The sequence below is a fragment of the Mycteria americana genome, chromosome 1 (assembly GCF_035582795.1).
Source record: "Mycteria americana isolate JAX WOST 10 ecotype Jacksonville Zoo and Gardens chromosome 1, USCA_MyAme_1.0, whole genome shotgun sequence".
NCBI classification, from domain to species: domain Eukaryota; kingdom Metazoa; phylum Chordata; class Aves; order Ciconiiformes; family Ciconiidae; genus Mycteria; species Mycteria americana.
In genome coordinates, this window is record NC_134365.1 from 221,086,131 (window position 1) to 221,108,189 (window position 22,059).

A 22,059-nucleotide genomic window follows, 5' to 3' on the forward strand; every position below is an offset into this window, starting at 1 on the left:
GGGAAAGGGCTTTACCCTGAAAAGCCTGCTAGAATAGACAAGGATTTTTTTGCGTTAAGGGCTGCCAGATGCTTAATAAACATCTTTATTATCAGCCCAGCCTTGACTATAAATAACCTGACTTGTATTTTAAGCTGCGTAATGCCAGCCAGCCACCGGGGATTGCACTCCCTAAGTTGTCTCGGGCCCGACTGTTTCCAGCACATGAGCGGAGTCGTAGGAAATGTGCTATTTCCTTCCCCGGGTGGCAAAAAAGGCTTTGGGAGAGGCTCTGGGCTCCCACCGCAGGCTCGTCTCGATAGAAATGCGTCCCTGCCCACGCGCAAATCCTGCCTGCTGCGGGGAACGCCTGCGCGTTTGCCTGGGCATGCCCTACGTGCGTGTATGGAGAGAGATGTATAAAAACCACATAGCTATCCCTTGCTGGCCCTTATTTTGTGGCAGAAGGGGAGTGAGTAAGAGGGGTTGGGTGATTCTTGGCTCTTGATCTCCTCAAATAATTCAATTTCCCATTTTCCCCGCTGTTCTCCAGTCCATGATTTCTAAATCTGCCTGGCAGAAGCCGGAGACCAAGGACCGTGTCTCTGCCGGCTGCCGGCCGGGCACAGGGATGCATCCCAGGCTCTCCTCCGCTCCTAACCTCCGTTCGTTTTTTGCTCCCAACAGGTTTGCAAAGCCTCGGCCGTCTCAAGCGGGGCGAAGGGTCCCGGTAATGCACAACGATGACTCCAGAAGCTTTTCCAACCCTGCAGCTTTTGAGCCCGGCTCTCTCCAGAGTCGACGATAGTTTTGCTCTTAACTCCAGCAGGAGCCGGGTCAGACCTTGATTTTAACCCAGAGGCTAAGTCATCCCATGCAGAAATTCAATTCAGCCGAGCATTTAGGTGCTTAAAATTTGGGTTGTTCCTGATTTACGCTCCTGACAGCGGTGTGCCCCTGGCGCTCACTCCAGCGAGATCCCATTGTGGTATTAAACGCCTCCTCGGACTCATTCCCAGCACCGGAGGAGGGTCCCGCATCCCCCAAGCGTCTCATCTCCCTGTTCCCAGCTCCGGTCCCATCTCTGTGTGGGGCAGGAGACCCCCGGGCATCCCCTCGCTTCCCTGGGCACGGCTTTGGGCCTCCCGTTTGGGGCTGAGCCCTCCCAAGGACACCCACGCCGCTGCCACCAGCGTGTGGGGTATTTACGGCCCCCGTAGTCCCGCTCCGGACCCCCTCCATTGCCCAGCTTCTCCCGACCGCCTCCATCTCCGGAGAAAAAGGGGAGCTCTGGGGAGAAAGCGGGGCTTGGGGGTGCCGGCCCCCGACTCCTCGGTGGGTCAGGGCTGCATCAACCACGGGCATCACCGCTGGCACCAGCCCGGCAGCATCTCGGCCGCGCCGGCACCGGGCATCTGGGGTTTTTTGGGGGATAAATGACTAAAAAGCGACATTTTCCCTCTGGCCGGTACCTCAGGATGCTTCTGCCCAGCCCAGCCCGCCGCTGCCGGTACCGGACTACAGCTCCCGGCGGGCCGTGCGGGCGGGCAGGGCCGGGCAGGGCCGGCAGCGGGAGCGGGAGCGGAGCGCAGCGCTGCCCGCAGCAGGGACCCGCCGCGCCGGCTCCTCCCGGTGAGGGATGTGGGGGAGCTCCGGGATGGGGGGAGGAGAGGGGAGACCGGGGGGCTGCGACCACCGGGGGATGGGGGTACTGGGGATGGGGGGGGTACCAGGGGATGGAGGATACCAGGGGATGGGGATACTGGGGATGGGGGTACGAGGGGATGGGCATAACAGGGTATGGGGGGTACCAGGCATGGGGGTACCGGGGATGGGGGTACCTGGGGATGGGGGAGGTACCAGGCGATGGGAGTACTGGGGATGGGGGGGTATCAGGGGATGGGGGTACTGGGGGAATGAAGGTATCAGGGGGTACCAGTACCAGAGGGATGTAGAAAGGGGGTGCCCCAAAACGTGGGTACAGGTGGGGGAAAAAGATGCCCGGGGATGTGGGACGAGGGCAGCAAGATACGGGTGCCAGGGGGCTGCGAATACAGAGGGATGAGGGTGCCACAGGGATGGGGGTACTGAGGGATGGGGCTACCAGGGGATGGGGGTACAGGAAGGCGAGGGTGCCAGGGGATGTAGGTGATTTCTGGGGGACGCGGGTGCCAGGGGGATGTGGATACCCCAAGATTCGGGCACTGGGTAACGCAGGTACTGAAGCACAGAGGTACTGGGTGGGGGTCTGTGCCTCGCCGTACCCCCCCAAACCAGGAGGGGACCCAGCCGGGCAGTCCTGGAGGCCGTTCTGGGGTGTTGAGCACCCATCATCAGGGCACTGGGCTCCCTGGCTGATCAGTAGAGGGGGGAACTGTGGCTGGGGAACCGCTCCTGCCTGGCCCTGGGGTGTTGGCTCTGCTCGGGGACCAGGGGAGCGATGACTTCATGGCCTTATTAAGGACTAATTTCCATCCAGGCAGGGAAAAACAAACGAGCATGGCTGTCATTTGCCGTGGAAAGTTACCGGGGCCGTGAGGAGTTACTGCCTCTCTTCATACATGGCCCGGATCTCTCCACTTACCTCCACGGGATGATAATCCCTAAATCCCAATGAGATTAAAGGCAGAAGGAAAGGTGGCTGGAGTTCCTCCTCCCTGCCTTCGCCATGTTTCCCAGATGACAAAATCCCATGTCTGTCTAACCCCGATTAACCCGTGCGCTCAGCTGATCCCCCCAAAAAACCAGGAGCAACGAGGGTGAATCTCCATCCCGCTTCGCTCCTGGAGCCAGGGGGAGGTGAGAACCAGGGGAAAAGCCGCAGGTGAAGCGGGAGCCGCTATTTTAACCCTGTTATTTTTCCTGTGCCAGCAGGTCCGGAAAATCCTCCTGCAGCCATGGCGCTGGTGAAGAGCGGGTGGCTTTGGCGGCAGAGTAAGTACAACCCTTGAGCTTTTCAGGTTGGGAGCCCCCCCCAAAAAAAACCCAGAGAGGTTTTGGCTACAGGATGCTGGGAGGAGACAGGGGGCGGGGGGGGACCATCCCTGACCCAGGCGGTTAATCCATGGCAGCGAGGAAATCACGGCTCAGCCGCTCGTGGATTTACGTAAGAGGAGAGAGGGGCCGTCTGCCATGAAAACAGACGTTGCAGCTTCACGTCCGGGGCTGGATCCGGTCCCGCACGCATAGCAGGGCAGCACTGAGATGCCCTGATGGCGTTTTTGGCAGCCCTTTTTAATTTAAAACCACCTGGTCACACTGCCCCAGATGCTCCCGCCAGGCACAGGTGCCCTGCCGGATGCAGCGGCTCTTGCAGGGGGTGGTGGGATCCAGCTGCAACATGGGGGGACGGCGTTGGGTCTCATGAGCGCGCCGGCCGTATCCCACCGGGTTCCCTGGGGTCCTTCACCTCCTCCCCATCCCGTCAGGCTCCATCCTGCGCCGCTGGAAGAGAAACTGGTTCGTCCTCTACCTGGACGGCAGCTTGGTTTACTACCACGACGAGACGCAGCGCGACATGGACGGCCGGATCCACGTCAAATACAGCTGCCGGGATGTGAGGACCGGCCGCGAGTGCAGAGGTGAGCAAAGCCCCACATCCCCAAGCCGCACATCCCCAACCCCATCCCGGGCTCCTGTGGGGCTGCATCCCTTTTAATTGATACTCTGCAGGTCTGAAACGTGCTCGTGCACATCTCAAATACCCCCCAAAAATTCCAGGCGGCCTAATTCACCCCTTTTTAGCTCCCAGCCAGCGCTGGACTGTCCCCCATGAGATGCACGTTGCATCTTCTCTTCTGTTGCTTTTCCACGGGGAAGGAAGAAGAAACTCTCCTCCTGGTTTGTGCTTGTTCAAAACACGATCCCACGGCCCTGACTCATCCCTCGCCGTCTCGCACAAACAAGGAGAACAAAGCAGCAGCTCGGCTCAGCCCCGGCAGCCCACGGCCGCCGCACAAAGCGCCTTTCTTGGGCTGCGAGCGACGGTGGCGAAGCCGGGATGCCGCGGTGGGAGCACAATCCCAAAGGCTTATCCTCACCGGAGGGTCCCGCCAAGCTTTGAGCTGGGGGAAGGGGCAGGCAGAAATGAGCCTCGTGGATTTAAGACTTCGGTCTTGCTCATGATCCAACCCCAGTGGCGAGGGTCTCGCGCTCTGACAAAATTTGGGTGCCTGCTGGAATCTGGCAAATTCAAAGCAAAGGCAGCTCGGCCGAGATTTTTGGCAATTTTCTGTCCTTCCATTCTCTTTCTGCCGCGGGGGTGGAAGTTTCTGCTCGCCCACTCTTTGCTCGTGTTGGCTTTTAACCTTTGAGATCCCGACCGTATCTTGCAAGTGGAGACGGAGCCAAAATTAAACCTGAATTGCGAGCATGGCCTCCTAGCAGTTTTTTTAATGGTTGCAGCACACGGGGCTGCTCACACCCAGGGTAATTTGGAGCCGGAGCCTCTCCCAAGCCTCCGTGGGCGGATGGGGAGGGTCTCTGGGGCATCTCTTTCGCTGAGGCCGGATCCTGCCCCTTCCGTTTCCAGACGTGCAACCGCCCGAGGGGAAAAGCCGCGACTGCCTGCTGACCGTCGTGCTGCGGGACGGCTCCAAGACGACGCTGTGCGCCGAGAGCGAGGACGATGCCGTGTAAGCTGAAATCCCGCCGCGGTGGCACTGAAATCCCCTCGGCGGCTTTTTCATCTGAATTATCCGAGCCTGGAAAGAGCCTCGGCCACACCAGAGCCCCGTCCCGCTGCCACCCGTGGCTAAAACCCCCCACACCCCTTGTTTTCTCAAACACCCGCGTTCGCTCGCAGGGTGTTTTGGTTTTCCCACTGAATAATTTGGAGCCAAAAGCAGCTATTTTTAAGCAGTCGGTCTCCTGCGGGGCGGGTTTCCCTCCTGGATGAGAAATCACCTCTTGGCCCGACTGAGGATCACTGGGGAAGGGTTTTCATCGGTATTTGGCGATAAAGAGTGTGAAAGTGAAGTCCTTATTGGCTTAAGGCCCTGCCCAGCAGGAGGAAACACCCACTTTTAGCACTGTTCCCCTTCTATTTATTGCTATAAAAATTAAGAATTTTATTTTTATAAAAATTGAAATTTTTTAATACAAATTTTAAAAATTTATTAAAAAAAAAAGTGGGAAACCTTCAGCTGAGCTCAGATGGAGGGAGATGTTCAGCCATGGCCAAGCTGAGCTCGATCTACTGAGCTTGACCCCAGCTGAATGGAAATTCATCCATTACCCACTTTTCCCCCCAATTTAAAAGCCATTTTCCTTTTTAAGGAAAATTTTCCAATTTAAATGCCCTTGTTTGCCATTTCCCAACTTAAATGTCCTTGTTTTAGCCAGGGCTGTTCCCAGGGAGCGGGTTTAGCCCTGTGCCCGTCCTCGTGGCATCGGGTACCTCCCAGCACCATCCCATCCCCACCTAATTAGCCCAGCGCTGGCTAATAGGGAATTAAAGATTAGCGCTGGCCCCGCGGTCACATCCAGGTCGCTGGGAGGGGGATGCGCGTGTCCCCACGGGGACAATTCCCACCGCCCCCCCCCCGGCACACCCCAAAACTGGGTCCCTCTTGTTTTGTTCGCAGCGCTTGGAAGGTGGCCGTGCTGGAGGCTAAATCCACCCCGGTGAGGCTTCATCCCCCAAAACAGGGGCACCGTCCCGGCCCGGCGTGAGGGGAGGTTACACCAACCCCAGGCCCCCCCCGAGGGGTGATGCTGAGGTCGGGGTGGCCCCCCGAGCTCCTGCGCCCGTCGGGCAGCCTCGGGGCATGGGGAGTAAAGCCCCTGGAGGCAGACGGGGAAGAAGGTGGAAGAGGAGTGGTAGCCATAGAGCAGCCTGCTCCGGAGGCCACCAACAGAAGACGACGGAGCCGAGGGTGACCCTGTTCAGCGGTCTGGGGTGACAGGGGCAGAGTTACAGGGACAGGGGAAGGGAGAATGGGGACACTTAAGAGGAATGCGGGCAGGAGTGAAGGGGAACGGGGCAGAATTTAAGGGGAATGGGACGTGGTTAAGGTGATGGGGAACACGGTTACGGTGACAGAGACCAAGTTAAGGGGAACGGGGGCAGAGTTAAGGTGACGGGGGACACAGTTCAGGTGACCTGAGCACAGGTAGGTGATTCGGGTGCTTGCGCAAAGGCTGCCCCTGGCATTTCGGGCACTCTGGGCCCCCTTTCAGCAGCGCAGGGGAACCCAAGCGATACAGCCCCCAGGGGAAACTGAGGCACGGCACCGGCACAGCCACACCGGCTGGGCTGTGGCTCCGCCGTGTCCCATGCGGACCCAGTCTGGACCCCAGCCTCACGCCACGCTCCCACCGCTCCCAGGTGCACGTCTACGACCCCTACGACGATGACTACTACCAGACGGTGCCCCTCGACTCCCACCAGACCGCCTACATCAGCTCCGGCCACTACGGCCACCAGTACAGAGGTGGGTGGCCCCACCCAGCGGCACAGGGTCGTTGGCCGGATTCTGATTCACCCCATCCCTCCCCAGTGTTTGTTTGACACTTCGCCTTATTACCAGCCGAGGGATGCTTCATTTGGCTGGGGGGTCGCGGCTCCCCACTCGGCACACGGATCCCCCGAGCGATGGTTTTGCAGTTTGGGGATCGATGCCCAGCTCCAGGGGCCGATGGGCTGAGACCTGGCAAACTCGGTGCAGCACGGCACGTTCAGGGTGGGGGCTGTTTGCTGCCATGCATCGGGGTGGGGATGCCGGAGCCGTGGCTACACAGGGGACACGGGTGACAGCCAAAAAGGGGGGGCCCCCTCCATCCCACTCCAGTGGCACCCCTTGGTGGCACCTCCGGGCCCCTCCGTTGGCATCGGGGGGGGTGCCAGGAGGACGGCATCCCCCCGCCAGCCCCCCCAGCTCACCCCCCTTTTTGCCTTGCAGCTCCCGGGGTGACCCACGTCATCGTGCGCGAGGATCCCTACCGGGTCTCCGGTGACCAGATGGCCTTGGGGCTGCTGGCGGGGGCCGCCACCGGCGCTGCCCTGGGCTCCTTCATGTGGATGCCGTGCTGGTTTTAGCAGCCCCGCGCTCTCCTCCCGCAGGATGCGGCCCCCCCAGGCTGGGTCGCAGCCCCCCGACACGGCCCCCTTTGCCTCCCCAGCCCAGTTTAACTCACCCCTGGCTTGGTACCCGCCATGAGCCGCCCTTGGCCTCCCAAAACCAGCCTGCTCGGCACCCTACACCCTGGGGACAGAGGTCCAGCCCCAAACCCATCCCCTATCCTCCTCCCAGCCCCAGCTTTTGCATTAAATAACCCCCACGTGCTTCAGAGCCCCCCAGAAACCTACCCCAAAACCCCACAGTGTCCAATTCCCATCCGCAAAGGGCCTGGGGAGCTGCCGGGGCTGTCGGCGGAGGGGAGGGCACAGTGCACCGGCTCCAAAACCTGGCTCAATTCTCCACCCCGAATCTCTGCAGGGAGCTGGCTGCAGAAATACCTGGGTTTTTAGACCGAGGGGGAGAGCGGGTGCTGCTCCAAACAGCGATTTTAGGGAGTTGGCTGGATTTTTTTGAAGCCTGCAGCACAGCTGCTTTGTAAAGGCTTTTTTGGGGGGAGGCTGCAGCACCGGAACAAGTGCTGACAGGAGAGGCAACCCCAGGGACGCTCAAGAGACAGGTTAGATTAAAGATTAAGGGGGATGAAAACCTTTGCAGAATTTCCACCCTCTTCCAGCACCGGTGCCCTGGCCAAGCTGGAGAAATGGTGCGAAATCCCCTGGGAATTTGGGGCTAAACTCCTTGGGAATTGGGTTAGGAAGAGCCCTGGGAATGTCCCTGGGAATATCCCAGCTTCCCCAGCCAAGCGGCAGTCACACGCAGCATCTTGAGTTTCACCCTGATTTTTGGGGAAGGGGGAGAAATCAGCTGGGGACGAGGGCAGCTCTCCCTGGGGAGCAGGGACCCTTTCTGGCAGCCAAGCCGGGATCTTCGAAGCAGGGATTTGGATTGGGTGTAGGGGGACCCTTTGGGTGGCCCCGAGGCCAGGTGACAAGTGGCAGCTCACCTTTCTGCGCCGCGTTGTGCAGCACCAGGCAGCCGTCGAGGGAAGCGGAGAGAGGCGCAGCTGCCGAGCATCGCCCTTAGCGGCACGATTTTATCCTGGAGACACCATCGATGTGAAACAAATTCAAGAATTACAAAGAAAAAAAACCACAGCTAGATTAAAAAAACCCCAGTGACACCAGCGCCCCAGCCCGCTCCTGCCGGTAAAGCCCCGGATCGGTTCATCCCTGCGCCTGACAGGGGATCGGGATATCCCAAAACACCATCCTCATCCTCCCCCGACCTCCCTTGCCTCGCTGCTGCTGCAAACCGGCTCCCGTCAACAACCGCACTGATTTTTGGAAGGAAAAAAAAAAAAACAAAACCAAAAAGCAGCTATCCGCAGTCTAATAAAGGCAGCGAAAAATCAGACCCAGCCTGCGGGTGAGTGAGGATGAGGAGGGGGCTGCTCATCCTCACCGATCTCCAGGGGGTGGGAAGGTTTGGGTCCCCCCTGGAGAGCTGCGCATGGATGTCACCCGCTCCCCCATCTCTTCCTGCACCCCTTGTCCTCCCTCCCTTTTCAAGCGGGAGCTCGGCGGGCAGCGCGAGGGGAGGGACGGGCTACTGGGAAGCTCAAAAACACCCTCCGCTTCTTGCGAAAAACGGGGTTCGAGCAGACCTCGCCGCACCCAGACGCGGTCCCCGGCACCGCGGGGTCTCGGGGTCCCGCTCGCAGCCTCTCAACGCGGCACCGTGGCCCCGAAGAGACGCAGAAGGAGAAAAAAAAGCCGTCTGAGAAATCCCGCTCACCGCGGCTCCATCGCGGTGCTAGAGGACGACGATCGATCGTCTGCCGGCAGAGCGGCTCCTTCCTTCGCATCCCAAATTCCGAGCCTGCGGGATGAGCCGTCTCCGTTCGCCAAGGGCCCAGTGCAGCGAAGGGCCCTGCCAGCCCCGGTTTAAGCTTCCAGATGGCCTAAAAGCATCCCGGGCTGTATTTTCATTTGCAAAGCGGAGAGAAGCTGAGGTTTGCCTGCCCCCTGCTTTTAGAAAAAAATTAGCATTTTCTAATTTCAGGGGTTCCCCCACAGCCCCTCCACTGCCGCATTAATCCCAGCACGCAAACCCCAAGCTTTCAAGGGGTGGAGAGGAGAAGGATCCGGCCCCTCCGCCCCTCCGCACCCTCATCCCTTCTTCCTTCTCCTATTTCCCAGCCCGGGTCCCGGGTGCAGCACTCACCTCTGCACCTCCCCACGGCACCATGCGCTCTCGTCTGCCACCGATCCCCAGAGCCCCGCGGTTATTCCGGCTGCAACGGGGCGGGGGGGGGGTCGGGGGGGGGGACAGGACACGGACACACAGAGCAATGAAACAACAACCCCGTGACTGCTTTTAGGACGCACATCGGAGGGGAAAGGAGCTGCGTGGAGGCCGAACAGCGCTTGGCCTCGCTCCCTCCTGGATTCGCGCTTGGCCCCGTCTAACGCGGGGGCTGCTGTCCTGCTTTCCGACCTATTTTCCATCATCACCTCTACCGAAACCTGTCCCTGCCAGGACCAGAAGATCCTTTGCAGGGTGTCCCTAAAAGGGTGTCCCAAAGGCAGGGCTTTGAGAGCAACAGCCCCTTCCTCCACGTGGCTGGGAACAAGCCGGGGACCTGCTGCAGGGCGGAGGGATGGGGCATCCCCGCAGCGAGTGCGGCCAGCCGGGGAGGGCGTCCGTCCCCGGTCCCCGGACCAGAGACCCGGGACCACCAAGTCCCACGGTACCAGGGTACAAGGGCCGAGTCTGGTTCAGCCCCAGCTGCCGCCACCGCCGCCACCAATTAGCACCGACGAAGACTCCACGGCGCTGCCCCATCTGCCGGGAAGCGGAGCAGCGTGTCTGGCTGCTAACGAAGCAGCCTGGGACGCAGAGCTCCTGGGGTTGAGCCCAGCTCTGGCAGGAATAAAGCATCAAATCTCAGCAGCAAAACCTGCGGGTGCAAGACGGTTTGGGCTGGGCAGGGAAGAAGCAGCTGTAGGGACACGCCAAGAAGAGGGACATCCTCTAAACCCCCTTTTCTTGGGGACTTCAGCAATCCCGGGAGCTGGCAGCTCTGGGAAAAGCCGGAGTTTTTCCTGGGCAAGCCCGTCTCCAGCGCCGAGGCAGAAGCCGTCAGCAAGCATTTACCAAACAAGGTGCATAACCCAAGGGTGAGACACGCCTGGAGATGGAAAGATCTGGAAACGCTTTGCCAGGAGCAGCACGACCTGGAAATCGGCACTGCTTTCCATGCCATGTCCAGCTGCTGACTTGCAAAAGCTCCTTTTGCCCAGCTCGGACAGACCCCCACGCTCCCCATCCCTGTGGTACCTGAACATCCCAGGGCTGATCCTGCTTCTCTCCTACCGCGGGGGGCTCTGCCGGTCTCCCGAAGACCCGGGGACGGCAAATGATCCAGGCAAAGCCACCAAGAAGGGCAGCGACGGACCAGCACACGCCTCCAGCAGCAATTCCTGGGGTCTTCACGCTGTCAGTGGGAGCAGCTGACGGCAGCCAGACTATCAGCTGCCATCGAAGCTAACAAAGGAGCAATTAAATACGTTAATAATAAATTTGGAAGCACAAACAACAGAAGCCATCGTCCACAAAACCACCTGGCTTGGTTTCTGCTCCGCTCAGGTCTTCGGCCGCAGGAGAGGGGCTTCCTGAGGGCTTTCGGTGCTGACTGGGACCGACGCTGCGCAGGACCAGAGGGACAAGAATTGCCAAGGAACAGAAATTAGGGTTGACCCCCTCCATTCCCAACTCCGATACAGGCTCGTACGACCCCTCTCTCCCAAACTGAAGCCCCAAACAGCGGCTGAAGCCCAGAACAACTCAATAACCCTTCCGAAACGAGGATTAACGCGGGGGGATCTGCAGTGAGGACCAGGCACAAGCAGTTAACATCCAAGCACGCCCGCAAACAGCCTCATAAGCTTAGTCCCCGAACGTCACAGCAAAGAAATCAGCCAGAGCCCGCTCGACCCTTGCTGCGATCAAAAACCACTTATCTGGAAATAAAGCAGCTGCATCGCGCTGCTGCGCCTCGGCAAACGTCGGGATCAAGCCTCGAATTTCCACCCGTCCCCTCTTCCCGAGCTCGGATAAGCACGGGAAAGGTCAGGGCCAAGTCCACTGCCAGCCCCGGGAGCATCGAGACACCATTGTCTCCCTCCAGCACTCTGCATCCGAGGCCAGGCAGCACTGCAGATGGACCGATTGGCTGTGCAGGGCGGGATGTAGAGCTATTTCAGTGCTCTAATTAGCGTTAACTTTAATCAAGCCTTTAACACAATCCTTGTTGCAGACGCGCTCTCCGGGTGGCCGGCAGCGAGCATTCAAAATGGCTTTAATTTATACCCCAAACCTCGGAAACAGGTGGCAAGCCTGGAAGGTTCGACTCGGAAACAGCGCTGGCGGAGAGCCTCCTCCCTCCGAACGCAGCAGGGCAGAGCCACGGGGCAGCAGGAGCATCGCCCAGCTGCCTCCAGCCTGAGCTGCCTTCAGCCCTGCCCTCCTCCTCATCCTCCAGGGAATGGCAGAGCTGCTCATGTCATTGCAATTCAGCTGGCGTTTCACTCCCGACACGCCCGAGCCAGGCGTTTACGGCATGGGTCTGGGCAGTCGGTTACGTTCAGCCGCTACAGGAGGATCCCAAATACGTTATAAAAAGCCGGGTTCGACTTTGGCGCGCACTCAGACCAGGGTGGGGAAGGAAGGAAGAGGTGGCTAAAGGGGGTGGTGGTGGTGGTGGTGAAAATGGGTCCTTTTGCAAATCGATGAAAAACCAAGCCCAGCAAGCCTGGAAAGCCCAGCTCAGGCAACGACAGAGCGGCAGAGGAGGAGGCTGAGCACCGAGTGCTACGGCAGCACAGATGGGAGAGGCTGCTTTGAGGTCCGGGTGTTTGCAGCTGCTTTCCTGACCGCAGGAGCTTTGGCAGCGTCCGCCGCAGCCACGTTGCAGGTAGCACAGCGAGAAGCAGCCTGCCCACCCCCCAATCTTCCTTTTGGGGCTGGTACATGCCCAGCATGGAAAAAGGTGCTGCTGCATCAGGTAGAGCCCTCTCACGGTCTCATCCGCTGAAGATTTCAGCGCTGGAAGCAAAACCAACACCGTGCAGCGAGGGGACAGTGGCGGCTGCTGCTGCAGCAGCTCTGCAGACGCTGCTAGGAGGATGCTGCGGCTCCTCCAGCCCGGCAAAATCAGGGCTGACCCTACCAGCAGAGCAGACAAAGAAGCCATCAGCAAACGCCAGCGTGAGGCACCCTCTAATCCGAACCAGACACTCCCGATCCGACTTTATAGCTAATAAAAACCAGGAAGTTTGGGAGCAGAGAGCTTGACCCGCTGCAGCCATGAGCTAGCGGCCAGGACCAGCATCCCACGCCGGAGCCGATGGGTGCCCCCAGACCATGCCTTGCCCAGAGACAGCCCCTTCTCCAGTTTAATCCAGCCCCCTTTTAGAGGTAGGAAATTGGGATACCAGTATTTGAGGTGACAGCCCGCAGGCTACGTACAACAGCAACATTAAGATAATTCAACAGCAACGGGGAGCAGCAAGGAGGAATGGAGACCATCACGCTTCAGTGCTACTCAGGAGACAACACCCGCTTACATTAAGTTCAGCCCCTTCCAACAGATTAATCCTAAACTCACTTTTGCGAGGTGAACGTGTTGTTTTCAGGTGCGTCCTCCCATTCCTAAAGCCCTCGGGCAGCTCTCCGGCTGTGCTCCCACCCAGGACAGGAGGTGGAGGTGCCAGGTACAAGGAACAGAAGCTCCCCCCAGTGACCTGTCCCCATACGGCCTCACCATATGGCTGTTCCCATAACGCTAATTCCAGCACATCTCCACAGCTACAAGACTACGTTCAAGTTTCTTCCTTGTTAAATTTAACGACCAATTTATCGACGCTCCTTTTAATATCAAAGAGTTTGAACAAGCGACAGAGGTTAGGCTGCTGCTGTTACCAGACCCAGACCAGTTAATTTCCCTAGAATACCAGACAAGGATAACTCCGTCAAAGAGCGTCGGTTACTGGTACTCACCTACCCGTCCCCGCAGCCCTCGTCTGCCATCTCCAGCAAGGTGGAGGCTTAAGGAGGATCCTCCTCAAGGAAGGTGGGGTTGGTCCACCCTCGCTCAGCGGGTATCGCAGAGCCGGCACCCAGGGAAGCTGAAGCAGGCAGCGGTGAGGCCGCGCAACGCGCCCGAATCACCTTTGTGACAGGGAACGGAGGAAACGGCTGGATTTCAAGAGCGAGAAAGGACCGGAAAGGCACAGCTGCAGCAGGCAGAGGACATGCTCTCTGTCCTCGATATCACTCGTCGATCGCTGGAAACAATCGCAGAGAGACCATATAGAACTGGAGGAACAGTAAGCACGCAACTCCGCCATCTTTCCTCCAAAAAAAAGAAAGGGAAAAGCTTACTCTTGCCCTTAAAAAAGCCTCCTGCAGCACTCCAAACCCAAAAAGCACAAGCAAGAAGCAGCAGCCTGACGCCCTGCACCCCCACGAACCTGCGTTCTGATGGACATACTTAGAGAAGAGACCCAGAGCTTTCCAATGAGACAGGTATTTATTTAGTTCAAGCGCTAAAGATTTTGTTGTTGTTGTTGTTGTTGTTGTTTCATATTATCAAACAGAGCTGAGGTACCAGTGACATTCCAACATGAAGAAAAGGAACCTTTTTCCCCTTATACAATTTCTTCAACTACTTGTATCAAGACAAAAAGTGAGTCATGGAATAGCTGCGTAATGTACTGTACAACAATCAAGCCAGAGTGGGGAGGAGAAAAGAAACAGAGCAGAAACCTTCACTGTTTACAAAATCATCATTTAAAAAAGTCTGTTCCCGTGGTTCTACTGGCCATGTCGATGGAGCAAAATAAAATTAAAACCTAAAAGCTGATAGACGGATGGCGCGAGGAATTATGGTGCAAAAAAAAAAAAAAAAAAAAAAAAAGACTGTTGCTCCTGTGCTCACTTTGGAAGTGTCTTTTCTCTGGAAAACTGGGATTAGGACAGGATTGATTCCTGTCGTCACGTTAAGCACTGACTATCAGCAAGGACATACATACATCAAACGTACCCGGCTGTCCTGAGCAGAGCTCAGGGCCCCCCTGAGCGATAAGTGCCAAACAACGGACGAGTCATCCTTGTTCCTGCAACCACCGAACACAGAGCTCGTGGGCACACTCCTTTCGAGACCCTTTTTTTAGAGCAAGTTCTAACGGGCCCATTGAACAAACCTGCTCCCAGACGTGCAGCCGCTCTCCACGAGCGGCTTCCATGAAAAGCAGCCGAGCTGCTCGTCCATCGTAACCCGTAGGTGCTAAGCCAGCTCCTTGCAAATGCAGTGCTTAAAGCTCGTAACTATGGGAAACGTAGGGGTTTGGTGATATCAGAAGAAAAAAAAAAAAAAAAAAAAAGTATGTGCTTGCGGAAAAGAGCCAAATGATGACCAACGTAAGTTGCATGAAGAACCAAAGGGAAAAAAACCAACCCAAAACGAAATGAAAAAGCAGCAAGATGAACCATTTTTGCACAGTCAAGAACAGTACGATACAGGAAAAGTAGCCAGGTTTCCTTCCCCCCAAGAGTTTCTTTTAAATAAAGAATGATCCTTTGTCACATATCATTGATGTTTATTTCAAGACATGCCACGTCAAAAAAACTTGCCTTTAATATTGCATTATAAAAGCACTTTACATCTCATTCTGCCTTTAAGTTATCGTTGTGCAGAGTTGCTATAAACCCAGGGCAGGGCACGAGTCTAGCATTCATTTCAGGAATGAAGAATTCCAAATCTTTTATGCCCATTTCCTGGTGAAAGTGGTGGTGAGGACGATTCCCTTTCTCTTCCCCGGTTGGTTATTTTAGATGGTAGAGGGGCAGAAGAGAACAAAGGAGGAGCCTGAATATTTGCTTGCAATTGTTCGTTTAAGTAGCAATCGCAACACAGACTCAAGAATTCCTTCCTGCACTGTAACTCAGCCATATTCGCCCAGCAAACAATGTATTTACAATTGTGTTTATTAACTTACACAGCAACTTCACAATGACTAGTAAAGATTAAAAGGGTGCACTTCTAGTGTGTTCGATTCCGTGTTTCTCGGGTAGCTACATCTCGCGACATCAGCAAAGCTCTAAACAGATTCCGCAGCAAAACAAACCAGAAAATTACTGAAAATAGTAAAAAATTAAGCCAAGAAATAAATATCGAAGAAAAACGGTTAATTGTAAGCCTAGTTAAATAGAAAACTAAATTACTCATCGTTTAACCAAACTATACAGCTCTAGTGAACCAAACTAAACCAACTTGGAAGACTGAACATAAAAAAATGCTAAAAAATAAAGGCATAAATCTGCATAATCGTAAGTTGGTTTCCATCCTACCACACTCCCTTCCTTTCCATCTAAGATCTCTCGACTAGATTTCTGTATGATCAAAGTAAACACCCCTTCCCCAGTCAACCTACAACAACGCTACGGAAAAGCGGGTGCAATTCCCCCTTCCGCCGCCCCCTCTCTCCCAGCCGTGAACTGGCCTGTGAAGACAGCATCTCCACTGGGTAATCCGGCTGCTCTTTCATCTTTCTGCCAAATTTAAAAGGTTTCAATCCACTTCGGCAGGTTTTAGTGCCAGTCCTGAATTCACTTAGTATTTCCCCTAAAAAAAAAAAAAAAAAAAAAAAAAAGAAGCAAAACGCTTTCTCCTCCAAACAGCTGAAACGTTACGTTCCCATCTCTCGGGCAGTAATAATTTACCTCATTGGTGTTCTACATAAAAGGAAAAAAGAAAAAAAAACACCTCTTAAAACTCATCTTGCACTCAAAACATATTTCCCTGTTTCCTGCAAGTGTTTTGCTAATGCTCATCCACCCTTTCCTTCCCCCCCAAATCCTCCAGAAGCCATTCATCTCATTCAGAAAGACACCTTGTATTTCTCAGTATGCTTTCTTGGAAATGTGTTCACGTTGCCTCTGCAAGAACTAAAAAATCCAGTAGCCTTTCGTGGTGTCGAAACCCCCGCGAAGGCTGGTTTCCAAAAACGTTTGGGGGTTTGAAAACCAGTCAGACTATCTCTGCTCAAAAGATCAAGAGCTTGGTTTTAGATTTTTTTCTTTATTATTGTAAGGATAAGCATTTAACCCTCGGCATACGCCACCTCTGCTTGCATTTCTGACTGCTGTCTAGTCATTTCCAGTTTGTTAGAGAAATCAAGTGGGTAAGATTTGCAAGCATTCTTCTGCACATACATCTCGTCTAAGTCCAATTCAAAACTTACTCAGTTTCCATCATTTCAAAGTGCAATATCATAACATATTAAAAAAGGAACAAATATTAAGAAATTGTACCTAATTTTTTTTTAAAGTTATAACTAGAATATGCTGGAATATTTTGGCTTTTTTTTTTTTCTTATAAATAATGAGGACACTGACATTTTCTTTGTGTGTGTGTGTGCTTGTGAAGCTAATAGATCATCTCCACGAGACAGCCAGCGATGATGAACTGCAATACGTTATTACTGAAAGGGGAAGGTTCAAGCCAATATTCACACTGCAGTCAATGAAGAGTAAAGGGAGGGAAAGCAGTGATGTTCTGGAGAAAGGTAGAAGCCACGTGGTATTAGCAGGAACAGCCTCCTTCACTGACAGGCTGCTCTTGAGGCTTTTCCAGTTTTATGTCAATCACTGGAAGAAAGAAGTTAAGGCAAACAGATATCCAACTCGGTTTCCCTACCAAGCACAGGTAGGGCGGTGCTTTTTCAGTTCCGTATTTCCCAAAGTACTTGAAAAGTCTTTTCAAAAGCTCTTGAAAAGACCGGCTTCACACCAAAGTCAAGATACAGGTTTCTCAGCAGCCCCTCTTGCCCTGGCATCGGCACGTTCTTAAGTACGTAGCAGAAACAACGTCAGACCCCACATGTCTGTCTCTAACCAGAGTCTGCTCTTCCCCAGTGACCTCCTCTTATTCCAAAGCGATTGCTGGAGTAATTAAAGATCTATACGCTGAAGCGTCTAATCGCCATTTTCAGAAGGAACCAGTAACAGCTCCGAAACCCGCGGCTTCAAATCAATGCCAGATTCAGTCTTCCAGCACCGAGAGCAGCCCCTCCAGCTGCTGGGCACCCAGGAAGGGGTCAGCCTGCTGGCTCCAAGAACAGCTAAGCCCCGGAGAGAGCAGGAACCCAGAGGAACCCATGGAAGGACAGCTCGCTTCCTTCGCAAACTCCTGCTCCTCTACACTTCACAGCCAACTGGCAAGTACTTCCCTCTCACTCCCCTGTCTGCACGCAGCTTTGGGGCAGGCAGGAGAGCCTGTTAGGCTTTGAAAAAGGGCTGTGAATACAGATGGCAGCGCGTGCTCTGCTAAGAGAATCCCCCAGCAGCATATTCTAGCTAGGCCATTCCTTCTCACGCTGTGCACATCACTAACCCCCGAGTACTCACACCACCCGCAGCTCGCAGATGCGATGCTCCATACGTGCCGTCCTAAACTCTCCAATCAATCCTTCCTCTAGTTAAACCGCTCTGCTCACCCCACCGCCAGCCAACAAAACCCCTGCCGTCTCCCTGAACGCACCCCTCGCAATGGCAGCTAACATCCAGCGAGAACATAAGGTCGCTGGAGAGCTTGCTGCTCTGAACCAGCCTGTGGTAAGCTACTCCCTTTGCGGTACTCCAATTCCCAACTGACGCCCTGGAGTTACAACGCTTACGTAGCCTTTCACAGGAGGAGCTTTGAACGTTAATCCCCAAATCCGACTCACGGCAGTTCAGCACAAGTCCCAAGCGTTTCTCTTATCAGTTAACACAGAGGCAAATAGGTCACACAGCTGGTACTTCCCACTTATTTCTTTAGGGGGTTGAATTTGTTTTTTTACAGAGGTTAGGAGAAAATAAACACAAAAAGGGAAACAAAAAGACCAATAATTAATCTCAAATATTTGGTCCGTTTGTTTCGCGGATCTAAACCTCAATACACATTGAAGAGTCAGAGATGCTTGAAATGAGCCTTGCCAGCTTCATCACCAAGCACGAGCAGTTCAAGATCCTTGAACCCTCGACATTCTGCAAAAAAAGCCTACAGAAAATCCCCCACCGTTAATCCTAGCGCAGCTGTCTGGGAGACAATCATATTCAATGTCTGCTATCTGCAGTCTGCAGGAAGTCAAATTCAAAGTGCCCTTATTGCGCTCCCATTTAGAGACCGGTGATCAAACTCACTGATAGGGAAACCGCAGGCCCGTCAACCAGTGCATTCTACCACCCTCCTCTCATTAATAAAGATTGTTGCTCATTAACCTTTTGGTGACCTGCATAACAAAATATTTTTGATCAATCAAGTCCATATCGCACAAAGCTTGTGCCTTAGCAGTTGCAATCCACAACTTCCCAAATCCTCCTTTCCCCTATGCAGTAAGACACTCGACAGGAGATGTAGTTTCAGCACCAGGCTCGTCCCGTCCTACAGTTCCTGCCGCATCCTTCCTCCAAAGCACCGCTTCTCCTCCATTTACCAGCTGCCAGCTACGCGATCCCTGCTGCAAATAAAACTGACAACCCTGAAAAAGTTCCTCTCCTCAAAAAAAGCTCACCCACTTCCAGCATCTCATCGACTCTTTCAATCAAGATGCAAAGCAACCTGGAAGTACCCACCACGATCTCCCCCACTCTTTGTCCATCCACCTCCCGTCCAGCACTCCTGCTGCAGGAGGAGCTGCGCGCAGAGGCAGGCAGCTCTCTCTCCACCTTCTACGTTACCTTTCCTCTCTACTCCAAGCGAGCAGAAATGGCTAGTCAGGTGAGATTGTAAGAAGTGGCTCGGTTATCACGGAACTTCTTTCACACCTTCAGAGCTGTGCTGAACAACCACAACCACTCCTACAGTTTTGTCACAAGCCACCCACAAAAGAACCCGCATGGGCTTAACTGCCCTCCCCAAACACACCCAGCTGGCCAGGTAAGCGATTCAGATTTAGCCATACTGCTTGGAAAGCTTTATCCCTTTTCCATCCCTCATGCCACCTCTTTTCCCTTGCCCAAGACCGATCCCTTCAGTTGAGTCTTCTCCTCCCCCGCACCACACCGATGGCTGCCCAGAGCTGCCTGGGGTCAAGCACTGCAAGAGGCTGCCCTGGGAGGCTGCAGGATCTCCGTCCTTGGAGATGTCTGAAGCTTCCCTGAACATGACCCTGAGAAACTGGCCTGATTTTGGAGTTAGCCCTGCTTTGAGCAGGAGGGTTGGAGAAGGGACCTATAGAGGTCCCTTCCAACCTAGCTTATTCTAGGATACTGCAAGTCAGATCTGAGCGTCTGCTCTGCAAAAGCCACAGAGATTTTTCAGGCGTCTTTGCAGCTGTTTTCTCCCACTTCACAGTCTCCCCCTCTCTCCCCACATCCAACCTGCTCAAACACCAAGCAAAGAATCTTTCTGGATCTGTTTACACCCTTCTGCACCTTCCCATTGTCCTCCCTTCAGCTCTCATTCACTTGTCCTCACTTTTATACTACCTCATAGCCCTAAGCATCCCTGCTTCCCCTGCTTTACAGTAGATGCTTCCACCCTTAACACCCCTAGTCCCAGCCTTCTATCCCACCAAGCCTTCTTGCTCAGTACTTCAAGCTCAAAGGTTACCTGCCCCTATTCCCCCTCTCAGGCCTCTTTTTGGGATGTCCATAAGCTGACTGAGGGCTGCAGGAGAGATACCGCTCCCTCTTTCATCCTTGTTATTCAGGGCCTCCATTTTCCTCGTCCACAGTAATGCCTGGCAGCACTTTGCCACCGCTGAATCGCAGCACAGACGCATAAAGGATACTGTCTTCTCTACTTTTGTCTTGTGTGCTTTCCATTCCAGGCAAGGCAGCTGCCACGCGTCGGAAAAGCTGCAAAAAACACACAGGGAACAGATCAAAACAATCGTACTTTAAAGAGCGCACACCCCAGTTGATACAGTTCAAACAATGATTCAATACATCCTTTGGTACTATTTACACTGCTTACACCAAAAAGCCTGACACCAAATATAACCTTTATTCTTAGGAAATGGCAAACCACATTTTCGTTGTTATTGAAGATCAAATGTTACTGGCTACAAGCAGCAAACCTTCTATCACCTTCTCTGCAAATATGCTCTGTTTGGAATCCAGCATTTCCACCTCACATCTGTCACAGTCCACGGACCCCAACAACTTCCCCACGTCAGGTGGAAACTCAACCTTCACACCTCCACAGAGTATTAGTTACACAGGAGCATGGACACACTGATAAAGTCAAAGACAACATCCAGAAGTCTGTCACCAATATTGGCCAAGCTGGCACGTACAGAAGAGCATCAGAATAGGGCATGGATGTAATGACATCCCCTAAGCATCTTCTTCCAGGCTCCACGTATCTGTGGCTCAGGCTCCCTGTGAACCCAGACGAAGGATCTTTCTTTCAAGCATTTACCCAATCCTTTTCTGAGCGCCCTCAACTTTTGGTATCCACTCCATCCTTATCGTATGTCCAGCCCACACACAGGGTATAAAACACCAAACAGGAACATGTGGCAAGTGCACTTGCAATCCCAAAGCAGTTGTTCTACCTCTTGCTTGGACACTGTCTCCAGTTTCCCAGCAAGGTCTTAGCTCCAAACTCTCTTCATAGTTTTATTCAACTTGAAGGAGGCTGAGAGGTAAGACTGAACGGGACCAGTTCCCTCTCCCACATTTCCTACCTTTGCCCCCAAGGCTCAGACTTGTGGTTCCCACCACGTGGCATTTCCCCAACCCTCTGGGCAAGGAGCCTACAGATTTGCTCACTGTTACTGCATGAGAATTCACTTGAATTTCCTGAGCCCACGATAGTCTTCTCCCGCACAGGAACAGCGCGGTTAAGGCTTGTCCTTCAGCTGAGTGTCATTTCTCCGAGAAGCTGCCATCTTCAATTGGTAGGAACCACACAAGTTTCAACAGTAACATTCTCTTTTTTTTGCATCCCTCGGCGAGGGTGTGCGCAGAAGGAGGAGAGGACAGGACAAATCTGATGGACGGATGAATAGCCTTTGCTGTTCATCAGGGTTATCAAATGATCACCTAATGGTTTCTTACCTTTGGAGAACAGCCCTAGTAGAGTTTTGGTTGCATGCTGATGCGCTCAGCACACACACAGATAGAAAAGCAGATGACATACGTTGCATTAATGTTTTTACACCGTTACAGACATTCTTACTACTATGTATTTCTTGCCTGCACATCATCAAGCATCCAGGACATAAGATGTTTCCAAGCGCTCAACACCTCTATCCATCAGTGTGTTAAAATCACCCCACTGCATGCCTGACAGCAGCTCGGGAGTCCCAAAACGCTTGGGTGCAAGTCTGACGTCAGCCTTAATGTGTTAAATTGATATTATTGCACATTATCTCAGTCTTCTCCTCAAATGACACAAAGCTAAACCACTTATTCCCAGTGACCCACTTTCCACTGAAAACTGAGCCAAGCCCCTGTCAGTCTGTTTATATTACAACTGTAGGTACCTGAACAGCTTTGCAGATCAATGCCCAAGTGCTTTTGCAAATTTGGCCCTGAGCGTCCAAATGATGCTGGGAAGACATTAAGACAACTTTGTCGGCTTGACAAGTACTGCCCAAGCTAATCGGGAACAAGCCCCCAGGTTTGTCAGGTGCAGCTGTGACCTTTGCAGGGCAGGAGTACAAACACACTATGCTTTTTGGTGTCTGACCTTTGCTGTCACCACTGCTTGTTACTGACTGAAGAGACTACTACGTGAGGAGAGGATAAAACTGACAGGTAGAAGGCAGCAAAGCTGCATTCCTTTGCAGTTCCCATCATGTCCCTCATAACCATTCTAGAAACCATCTCCAGCATCCTCATCCCTTTTTCACCAACAGCAACACCACTTTGTGGGCATACACTGGGTCTGGCAAGTCAGTTCTTGACGTATCTCACTGATTTGAGCCAAAAACTTCAAAGCAAAAAAACTTAGTATCCCCATCTAAGTTTCCATTAACCTCTGCCATTATCCTGAGCCTCC

General features: G+C 53.8%; 2 protein-coding genes and 1 long non-coding RNA gene across 6 annotated transcripts in view; 1 reads left to right on the forward strand and 2 right to left on the reverse strand.

The window, feature by feature from the left end:
* Positions 1-755: 755 nt before the first annotated feature.
* PLEKHB1 (pleckstrin homology domain containing B1) lies at positions 756-7,264 on the forward strand. Of its 3 annotated transcripts, none has more exons than XM_075491308.1 (7): positions 756-815; positions 2,854-2,913; positions 3,408-3,560; positions 4,511-4,613; positions 5,565-5,604; positions 6,308-6,413; positions 6,882-7,264. In XM_075491308.1, the coding sequence occupies exons 2-7, from the start codon at positions 2,877-2,879 to the stop codon at positions 7,016-7,018; spliced, it is 576 nt and encodes a 191-aa protein (XP_075347423.1). In that variant the 5' UTR covers positions 756-815; positions 2,854-2,876; the 3' UTR covers positions 7,019-7,264. The 3 variants fall into 3 exon arrangements, with proteins under 3 accessions (XP_075347423.1, XP_075347422.1, XP_075347421.1); XM_075491307.1 differs by lacking the exon at positions 756-815 and adding an exon at positions 1,550-1,611 and having other exon boundaries at positions 2,851-2,913; XM_075491306.1 differs by lacking the exon at positions 756-815 and adding an exon at positions 1,550-1,611.
* Positions 7,265-7,370: 106 nt separating this feature from the next.
* Positions 7,371-11,695, reverse strand: LOC142404442 (uncharacterized). The gene is made up of 4 exons (XR_012773865.1): positions 10,341-11,695; positions 9,225-9,294; positions 8,796-8,879; positions 7,371-8,099 (listed from the first exon to the last, which is right to left on the reverse strand). It is a non-coding gene; the product is annotated as an uncharacterized LOC142404442 (long non-coding RNA).
* A 4,775-nt stretch (positions 11,696-16,470) lies between these two features.
* RAB6A (RAB6A, member RAS oncogene family) overlaps positions 16,471-22,059 on the reverse strand; it is a 61,946-nt gene continuing 56,357 nt past the window's right edge. For both annotated transcript variants that reach the window (XM_075491319.1, XM_075491318.1), the window contains exons 7-8: positions 19,841-19,907; positions 16,471-16,712 (exon numbers count right to left, since the gene is read on the reverse strand). In XM_075491319.1, the coding sequence (XP_075347434.1) occupies positions 16,648-16,712; positions 19,841-19,907 (132 nt within the window). In that variant the 3' untranslated portion in view covers positions 16,471-16,647. The remainder of the gene's footprint in view (positions 16,713-19,840; positions 19,908-22,059) is intronic.